The 10,378-nt window shown below is 54.3% G+C and overlaps 1 protein-coding gene across 1 annotated transcript in view; it reads left to right on the top strand.

Annotated features, from left to right (window-relative positions):
* Positions 1-23: 23 nt before the first annotated feature.
* WNT6 (Wnt family member 6) overlaps positions 24-10,378 on the top strand; it is a 13,131-nt gene continuing 2,776 nt past the window's right edge. Inside the window, exons 1-2 of the mRNA XM_029932917.1 lie at positions 24-125; positions 10,015-10,294. Of these exons, the coding sequence (XP_029788777.1) occupies positions 46-125; positions 10,015-10,294 (360 nt within the window). The 5' untranslated portion in view covers positions 24-45. The remainder of the gene's footprint in view (positions 126-10,014; positions 10,295-10,378) is intronic.

Here is a 10,378-nt window from a genome sequence, read left to right as displayed (position 1 = left end):
AGCCTCGCCCGCCGACCACACCGGCCCCGCGGTAGAGCGCCCACGATGCTGCCACCCGCGCCCTCCCTCCTCGGGCTGCTGCTGCTGCTGCTCCTGTGTCCCGCGCACGTCGGCGGACTGTGGTGGTGAGTGCCGGGTCGGGCTGGCTGTCCCCGCGTGGCTCCTGAAGCTCAAGGATGGGGACTTCGGGGCTGACGGGGAGTCGGGTGGGAGGTGGGTGCTCCTAAACGCCGTCCCGCTGCCTCGGGCTGTACCTGGGAGCAAGCGGGAGCCCAGCCCTAGGACAGCTGGGGAGGTGCCGGGGAGGAGCGTGCCGCTCTCCTCCCGGACTCCGCCGGGGCCACTTCTAAACTGCCACTCAGATGTTCCTAAACCTATACCCCACACATTCTATTGTATTTTCTCCTACCTTGTGCGACATACCCTCCCCATTCTCCCTCTACCCTCTCTGGTTTTGCGCTCAGTCCAGGTGCTCAAGGAACTGGCTCGCGGGCAGGAAAGAGCTACCGGGTAGATGGGAAGGATCTGCAGTGAGAGATCCAAAGAAAAGAGTGTGTGAGGAGGGTTCTGGATTTAGGGGAGGAGGACTGGATTTGTGGGCAAGAGAGGAACAAGGTGGTAAGCCACAAGGCAGGGAGGGTCAAACAGCTGTCTCTTCCCCCGCCTTACTTTGCTCAACAACCCACTTCAAAAGTGGATGGTAGTGGCGGCAAAAAACCTAAAGAGAAACTGAGTCAGGACCGCGGTTTTCTCTACATCCTTCTCCCGGAGCAAAGAAGAGGAAGAAAGACAGGAAAGGAACCCAGGCTCCGACCCTTCCAGATATGGGGGGTCAGTAATGAAGAAAAAAAAAAAGAAGCTACGGAGGTATTGAGAATCGTGAAGGGTCCTGGTATTAGACGAGATCGGGCGCGTTCAGGGTGGTATGGCCGTAGACAGGTCCTGGTATTAGAAAGGGAGGCCTGGCCAACCAGGGGATGGGGACATCTTCCCAGACCTGGCCTCCAGACCCGGCCTTGGCTAGAGCAGACCCCTACGCAGTTAAGGTCGCGGGAACTTTGAGCCTTGGGGATGGACAGCAACTGGGAAGGTGGGTGCCGGGTCGGGACCTCGCAGAGAATCGGATTCCGAACACTTTTCTTTTCCTTCCGAGTCTCTCCGGAGCTGCAAAGACTCGCCTGGAATAGCTCAGAGTTTAAAGAGGCGGGACTTGGACCATACCGCTGACGCATCAGCCAATCCTAAGAAAGCAGAGTTTTGTCTATTTGCATAGCGCCATGTCATTGGCTGGATTCCCTATCCTCCACTCCTCTTCCACCCCCCGATTTGGAACGAGGGGTGGAACCGGCAGATCCCTCTCCTCTAGAGAGTTAGAGAGCTGGATGCCCACACAGGGAGCTGCTGGCTGCGATCCCTCTTTCCCTCTTTCGTGATGCGGCAGAGATGTCCCTTGGGGGTGTCAGTGAGGGAGCAAATCGAGGATGACCCAGGTCCCGGCCAGGGAACATGCGTTCTTCGATCCTGGCTTGGTATAATGCTGTATCAGTTTTGAAATAGACAGACCTGAGATCTAATCTCGGCAGACAAATTTGTTAAGTCTGTGACCTTGGGCAAGTCACTTCTCCCTGCGCCTCAACGTCTCAGCTTTCAAACTGGGAAACAGTCCCCCTACCTGGAAAGCTAGATAGGAGGGTTAGGTCAGAAGACCTACAAAATGATCTGACATTGGAAGGTGCTCCATAAGTGTAAGTCTTCTCCTCCACGCTGCGGGTTTTCCTGGCTAGAGATTGTAGGAGAGAAAAGGATTAATTTAAATTTAAAATCCAGAGTCCCAAGTAAAAGTTTGTAAAAGGATCTCTGTCTTGTTCCCCAGACACACATTTCTGATTTTGCTCTTTCTCAAAGTATGAGGTCAGAGGTCTCTCCCTGATGGTAGTTGCCCTCCTCCTTTCCTTCACCATTTATCCAAATCATTCTCATCCTTCCCATTAGAATATCACATTTTCCATGACACTGTCTCTTTGTCTTTCCTCCCTTCTGTGTGTTCCTACTGCACCCCATGCATTGGACAACCATGCGGGTTAGTGTCCCCTCTGTGGTCTCTCTTCCTTGCTCCCGCAAGGCAGAGCCTTTGTCTTTGGGCCCTGGAGGCTAAAGGTGCTGGAGAAGTTTTGTGGAATGTTGCTGAATTGGCTGATTCACCTTCCTGGGAGCTTGATTCCGTGGGGGTTCTTTTGTTCAAGAGGAGCTGGTGGATGGGTGACAAGCCAGAGGGAGAGAGGTCTGGTCCCTTGGAGACTGACCCTGAAGCTGGGAAGCAGGGAGTGGGGAGGAGGGGAGGAGGGCAGGTGTAGGAGAACACAGGGGCCTTCATGGCTGCAGCTGCAGCGAGCTGGGTGAAGAGTGAGAGGCGGGGGCGATAAGGTGTCCGATAAGGTGTCCGGCAACTGCCTCACTCAGATGCTTCCCACAGAGAACCTACCTCTCTCACCTGCACTGGCCCCCTCACTCTCCTCTGTTTTAACACTTCATTCCTTTGGTCTGAGCCCAGATTCCTGTTTCAGGATCTTTGACTCTACTATACTCTTATCCCCACCCCACCCCACCCCACCATTGCTCTCTGAGATCAGGCTTGGGCTGGTGGGCTGGACCCAGCATCCCCAGTGGATCACTGGGGACCCTTGCCCACCCCTCACCCCCACACTGCCCCCCTACTCCAGCTTTACTTCAGTTAGTAACTTGATCAGGCCAGGGGCTTCCAGGCTGTTCTCTGACTTGCTTGCTGGCCCTCTTTTCACTGCTTCTCAGAGAATGCTAGCCAGGCTGGAACTCTAGCAGTAGGCAGGGAAGCAGCAGCCCTACTCACCATCCCGACCTGCTAATGGCCTCCAGGGTGGGAACAGAGACGACTCCAGGAACACTGAGTGACTGGATTGTCCTGACTAGGAAAGAAGGGTCCTGTAAGGGAGTGACCCAGGGCCTGGAATAGGCTCAGGTACCTGGCTCCAGATTCCAGAAAATTCTTCCTTCCACTTCCTTTCCTCCTCCCCCTCATCCCCCCTCCATGCAATGCATGCTTTCTAAACTCTGCCTCCAGCCTCTCTGTCTGTCTCTCTCCCATCTGTAACCATATCTTTGTAAATCACAGAATCCCAGATTCCAGGACATTGGCCAGGCACTCTTGAGGTCATTTTGTCCAGCCCACTGCCTACAGGCCATCCAGCATGTGCCCTGGCCCTGACAGATCCCATTTTGAGAGTGAGGCAGAGAGAGAGAGAAAGTCTGTAGCTTCCTAGTCACCAGTGCCCACCCCTTCCAGCCTGCTCTCTGAGCTCCTCCCACCCTCCCCCAGAAAGTTCTCCTCAATGTCTGACCCATCTTTATTTATGCCTTCAATCAGCGCATGTGGAAAATAGCTCACTCTCACAGAATAGATCAAATCAATCTCCCTTCTCTCTTCCTCTTTCTGTTTTATATTTTCTATGAAAGAAACCAACCCTCCCCCTTGTTCCACTAACAGAAACATCACCCAGTCCCACTCCCTTCCCCCATCTCATCTTGCATCTCTCCCCACCCATCTCACCCATTAGGAAAGGAAACAGGAACCAGAGGCCTAGGACAACCTCACCTCTGGCCCCACAGGGAGTCAGGGAAAGGACCCAGGCATCTTCATGACACCTAGGTTTTCCAGCTGGGACCCCCCCCCTTTCCCCTAGGCTGGGCTTGACCATCCTCCTCCATTCTGTCTTTATCTGACCCTTTGTGGGCAGTCCTGTTGCTGCCCCCCCCAAGCTCCCAGCGGGGTGGGGAACTGGGGTGGGGTGGCCACCCAGTACCCCTCTCCAGGCCTCCCGCCTTGGCAGCTTCCCCTGGAGGCAGACAATGGGGCTGTGAGCAGTAAAGGGCAGGGGCAAAAGGAGGCTGGCTCAATCCGGGCCAGAGCATGTCCTGAGCCCACCAGAGCCCTGGCACTGTGACATTTCCGGGGGGGGGGGGCAGCCCCCTCCTGCCCTGTTCTCATCAGAAGCCAGGAGTTGGTGGGGGGAGGTCAGTGGAAGGTTTGATCACCAGGGCCCAGCGAGGGGGATTCCAGAATGTGTACTTTGATGGAGAAATGCAGCTGTGGAAGGGATGAGGCGAGGGCGGGGTGGGGAAGCCAGGCCTCTGTCAGGCTGGCAGCAGGGCGCCCAGCCAGCCCAGCCAGAGCCGGAGGCACTAGGGCACACAGAAGCCTGTCCCTGGGGACTGGGCAGAGCGCCCTCTAGCCTATGTCCTCCTTCCTGCCTGAGGTGGGGTGGGGTGAGACCTTGGGTGCTTCCCCTGATCCACTGGAGGAGGAGCTGAGGGAGGGAAAAGGTCGCTGGGAGGGATCTTCGGTTTTCCACCTGGCCTCCAAAGCTGGCTCCTCCAGCTCCAAGCCCTCCATTTAAGCCAGAAATTAGATCTAGAAGGGACTTGAGATCATCTAGGCCAGTCTTTTCACTTATGCCTAGAAGTCCAGCAAAGGCCAGGAACAGGAGGGGACTTGCCTAAGGCCATTCAGAATGCAGGCAGTGAGGGGGGATCCGGAAAGGGGCACAGGGCTTCCCATGGGCCCCTTCTGCTCTGCATCCCTACCTTCCCATGGGTGCTCCCCATCCCTACCTTCCCAAGGGTGCTCCGCACCTCACTATTGGAGAGAAGGCACATGACAGATTCTCCTCAGAGAATCCAGTGGAGGGTCAATGTGTCCAGTCCTCCCACAGCCCTGACCAATAGGAACTTCACCTCTTGACTGGTGAAGTTCATCGGGGAAGGGGAAGCCTCTGCCTCTCCCAGGATCCATGAGAAGGAGAGCAGCATGAGGAGGTGGGAAGGGCAGTGTCCAGGAGGGGGTAGAGGGAACCAAATTGGGCCAGTGTGGGAGAGGAGTGGAATGGGGTATCTGGTGGGCGGTGGGGAGGCAGGGGTTAATGGAGCTGGGGCATCACTGGCTTTGATGTGGTGGTTGGGGTGGGGGTAGTGGCTGGGGGATGGGGAGCAGTAATTACTGAGTTAGACAGAGCAGGACAGGACAGGCGGGCGGGCACAGGCCCGGGCCCAGCCGCCTCAGCAGCCGTCAGGCAACATTTTTCTGCCCCTTCTCCACCATCCACCTCCCCACCCCCACACAGCCCCCACCCACAGCCCCAGGGCTCAGGGCTCCCTCTGCTGGCTCCTAGGAGGTGGGGGTCAGACTAAGGACCCTGGGGTGAGTGTGAGGAAACAGAGGGGGGCTGACCATGAGGCCCTTCGGAGGAGGCTGGGCACCAAAAGGGTCTGGAATCTTCTTGGCCGCAATAGTCCACTCAAGGGTGCTTTCTGGGGAAGGGGAGGGGTCCTGGAGGGTGCTCCTGGTCCACAGGCAGGGCCGGTAAGGGAGGAAGAAACACAGGGGTCCAAGCTGAAAAGTAAGGGCAGAAAAGGATGTTCTCATGAATCCACAAACAGCTGCCTGGGCTCCCACCATTTGCGCTGCTCTGTGCAGGCCCAAGACATGAATCCGGGTGTGAATGGGAGGGCAAAACCCATTGGCTGGAGCTCACTGTCTGGACAGGCTCTTTTCATGTGTACAAGGGAAGTTGTCAGGTATCAATGACTTCCATTTGACAGCTGTGGAGACTGAGGTTGTGGAGGTCAGGTCTCATTCAATCAACAAATACTAAGTGCCCACTTCCCATGCAAGGGACTGGCTGACATCTTAGGAGAAGCAAATGGCAGAGCCTAGATCCAAACCCAAGTCACAGACTCCCAAAACTGCACGTGTGCTGTTAATGTCCTCATGCTTCCTCGTGAGATCTTTGTCTTTAGTGTGTTTTGGATCTAAGTGGAGAGAGAAGACAAGCAATGTGACAAATTAGTTATGCCGCTGGCATAGAGTCAATGGCTGGTCAGGTCTGGCTTCCCAGCCTGGCTTGCTGCCTGGGAAAGAGTGAGACCTGGAGTGATGGGGGGAGGGGTGGCCAGTGAGGGCTGGGGCTCAGGGGCAACAAGAATCTGAGGTGAGCTTGGAAAGATGCTGGGTATGATTTTGATGACTTAGGGATGGGCAGGGGGTAGCTGTGAGTCCAGAAAGTTGGAGGTGTAATCTGGGATGGATGCAACCATCACCGAGTAAGCCAACCCTGCTAGGCATAAAGGCTGTGTGGAGGATGGCAGGTGAGGCCGGCTGAGGTCTTCTGACACCCCATGTGGTCATTCCCTCCAATCCCTTTGGTTTTAAAGATATTCACCCAGCGGCGCCTGGGTGGCTCAGTTGGTTAGGCATCTGACTCTTGATTTCAGCTCAGGTCATGATCCCAGGGTTCAGTTCATGAGTTCTGGCCCTGTGTGAGGCCCTGAGCTGACAGCTCCTCCCCTGCACATGCGCGTGCTCCTTCGCTTTCTCATCATAAATAAATAAACTTAAAAAATAACATTCACCTAAATTTCTTGCACTAAGGATTCCTCCACCGAGTGGCCGGGGTCAGTCACCTCCTCAAATGTTTGTCTGTGTGAGGGGGATGAAGTGGGGAGAGTAGGCCTAGGTGGTTTCTGGCATTCCCTTTGACCCTCTGAATCTGGAGATGGAAAGGTAGGTTAAACCAGAACCTGCCCCCACTCCCACCCAGGGCTTAGATCCACAGATGTTGCCAGTAGGAGCTGGCTGTCCCTAATGCCACCTCACTTGGCTAGTGATTCTACCAATCAAGGTCCCTGGGAGGGAGATCTTGGCACCTGCCAAGGACAGTTAGAATGGCCAACCTTAGGCTTGTTCCTTCTTGTCTGCAAGAGTTCTTTTAGGACTAGCCTCATTTTTTCTATGCCCAGGAATGACTATTTATTTGATTAGGCTCTCAGATCCTACATATTATATATTATATATATTATATAGCTTAGCCCCCAAAACACGCAGATGCTCCCAAAAGGGCACATCTTCTCTGGGTTGACCCCAGGCCAAGGCTGACTCAGAGGCCAAAAAAGCAGAGCTGATTCCCTAAGGAAGCAGAAGTGAAGAAAAGAGGGTAAAGAAAGGGGGGACACGGGGGAGTTATTTCTTGATGTGGAGTCAAGTGTTAACATCAGAGGGGATGAGGGAGCTTTTCATGTAACTCCTCATGTTTCCGGAGCCCAGAGAGAGAACTGACTTGCCCACAGTGGCTCAGCTCACCCCGAATTGACAGGGACCAGGGTGCAGAAGTGACACTTGATATTTTCCCCAATGCCTTCCCATCCCCACCCCCCCTCCACTTGCTACTCCTCTTCTGGACTTTCCTTTCCTGTGACTTGGGGATGGGAGCGAGGACAGGAGGGCAGGGAGCAAGCTGGTCCCTTGGGATTCTAGCTGCTACTACTGCCCATCCCTCCCCCAGACCAGCTTGTAAACAAGCCTCGTTCCCAGGCAGCAAGCCAGGCTGGGGAGCCAGATCGGACCAGCCAGCGATTGACTCTGGGGCAGCCCCTCAACCCTGAGAAGGGCTGGCCCCACTTCCTGGAGGGCCCTACCCTTCTGGCTCCTCCCAATTTCTCTCCTATCTCTAGCCCCTGGCCAGCAGACAAGGTCAGGAGGTTTTTGCTTTTTCTCCCTGCATACCCCCACCCTCTCTTGCTTCCCTAGGGCAGGAAGAGGGAGAGGAGAGGGATGGGGTCAGAGTAACCTTGAGAGGATAAGACCAGTTAACCTTGGGAAAGTAGGGAGTTAGCAGAGGGTAGGGTTGGGGAGGAGAGACTGGGGAGCTTAGTGGCATGGGGGTGGGGTGGTTTGGGGAAGATGAGTTTGCAGAGCCCCAGACTCCCAGGTGGAAGCTTGGACAATCAGGTGACAGGAAAGGAGCTGGACAGCCATGGGGAGGTCTGCTTCCCTGCCTCTGCATGGGGGGCGGAGGAGGGAGAAGGGGAGAGAGAGAGGAAGCTAATTAGCAGTCATGGAATCACATGTGGACAGGGGCCAGGCTCAAATGAGGACATTCTCCTTAGGCGGCTCATTCATTCATTCATTCATTCAAAAACATGTTTTAAATGGTGTTCATTGTAGTATTATAGTAATCGTTTATTTGTAATATGTAAATTTTCATAATAAAAATTGGGGGAAATACAAATGAAGCACCTAAAAATCTGCCATGGGAAACAAAAGAAAATGTCAATTCTAACTCCCAAAGTGCTCATAGTTTTATCTACTGGCTCTATATAACCATGCTGGAAGCCATCTCAGACCCTTTTTGTAATGAGGTGGGTAAGTGGATGGAGGGGGGGGAATAGATGATACATGGGGGGGAGAGAGAGAGAGAGAGAGAGAGAGAGAGACTGGTCAACTCTTGAAGGTGACTAGGCCACTGGGAACCAGCTTGGGCTGCTCTACCCAGGGCCCACTCCCCACTGCTCGATCCATCACTTTTCTAGGATTGGGAAAGGGCTGGTGCTGGACCTTCCCAGGCTGCGGTTGGAATGCAGTGATGGTCAGGTCCTAAGTATCCGAGGAAGGAAGGTCTGGACTGTAACTCTTCCCTGAGAAAAGAATCTTGGCTCCAGGACTACTTGGGTGGGGAGGCTGACAATGACCTGATGGGGTGGGGTGTGTGTTGGGGGGGGGATAGGAGACCTTAGAAAGAACTGAGCTTACACATCTTGCAATGGCCTCTTTAAGCATCTCACTCCCCAGAGTTGAGAAGTTCTACCCTAAGACCTAAATTCCTCTTGCTGCTGTTCAAGCCCATTACATCTCATTGTTATGGGGCCAGAACATGCCTGGGCAGCCTGTACTTGTGGAGCAAATGGGGACAGGGGGGCAGATGGGCATGAAGGCTAAATGAAAAGTAGGCCTCCTTGACCTTTGGCACCTACCTACCATTTTCCTCTACATTTTCTATCTCCTGGTGCTACTTCTCCCCACCTGGAGTCTTTTTTCTGCCCTCTGCAGAAGGGTTTTTGTATGATCTCAAATTACTCTCAGGTCCAAGTGCTCCACCCACTCATTCCTGCAGCACAGGGACCATAGCTAAGCGTTCATCAAGTAAGAGCAATCTGATTAAAGCAGCTCCACTCAGCTGTGAATAACCTTAACCTTCGGGGGTCTGGTCTATGGAAACCAAGTAACAGCTCTCTCCTTAGGTGGAAGGAAGGCTGGGGATGGAAGGATTTCTGGAAGTGTGTGGAACTTCCCATTAGGTCTAGACCCACCAAGCCAAACAGCATTCCCCTTCCCCAAGTGAGCCAGGTTACAACCAATGACATCAGGGTGATGCCAGGGCCTGGCCTGCCTTGCCGGTCATCCTGCTCTGAAAAAGCCACAGACACTGAAGCAGAAGGGTAATGTCACTTATTTCACAATAATGATTCAGGGACTCGGTCCCCTGCTACTTCGTTCTGCTCTCCAGTTCAGAGAAATGGGGGATATCCTGGTGCAAGGGCCCACCTGAGAGATCAAAGCCCAACCTTCCCATTTTATGGAAGGAGAAACTGAGCTAGAGAGGAGGTGTGATGTCTGTCAGAGAGCTTCCCTTCCCAAGCCATTCTAAAATCTTATGGCCTTCTACATCCCTGGGATTGTCCCCTGCCTTTCTAGCATCCAGGTTGTCAGCTGACATACACAGCTGGCTGTCCACTAAGACCAGACCTTTCTTTGATCCTGCCTGCTTTTCTTCGTATCTCCTTATGATTCATACTTTTTTTCTTTGGCAGTTTTCATGATCCTGTTAATTTCTTCATCACCCTTTTAGGCCAGACCTGCTCTTTGTCTCGCTTTTGACTCGCCTGGTAGCGGGTGCTCTCACCTTGAGTCAAATTCCTATAAGGGCTGATTAAAGAAGATGTGCACAGAAGGATAAAACTGAAGCTTTGCTCTATAGCAATTGCAGTCTAAACTCTAGAGGAGAAGGGACATGGGACAGTAAGTGAACCAGATGAGACAATCTCAAACTCAGTTGGGGTGGGGTGAGAGAGGAGGCACATCCCAGGTCCCTCCCCAGCGAAGCCCCCTCTTTGAGCTACACCCTGGATCCGCTGTTCTTTGCTCTCCAGGGCAGTGGGCAGCCCCCTGGTCATGGATCCTACCAGCATCTGCAGGAAAGCACGGCGGCTGGCAGGGCGGCAGGCTGAGCTGTGCCAGGCCGAGCCAGACGTGGTGGCGGAGCTAGCCCGGGGCGCCCGGCTTGGGGTGCGAGAGTGCCAATTCCAGTTCCGATTCCGCCGCTGGAATTGCTCCAGCCACAGCAAGGCCTTCGGGCGAATCCTGCAGCAGGGTCAGTGCGGGGAGAGGACGGGGGTGTGGGGGGGGTGCTTCTTCTTCTCGGGCATCAAAGGAGAGGGTAGGGGGTTCGGGGAAGCTGCCTGAGCCCCACCGCTCCCAGCCATGCTGCCTCGCACTCCACCCCGCCCCCCCCCC

This window comes from Suricata suricatta, chromosome 3 (genome assembly GCF_006229205.1).
Source record: "Suricata suricatta isolate VVHF042 chromosome 3, meerkat_22Aug2017_6uvM2_HiC, whole genome shotgun sequence".
Lineage (NCBI taxonomy): Eukaryota > Metazoa > Chordata > Mammalia > Carnivora > Herpestidae > Suricata > Suricata suricatta.
Note: the sequence above shows the minus strand (reverse complement) of the source record. Positions and strands in the feature narration are given on the sequence as shown.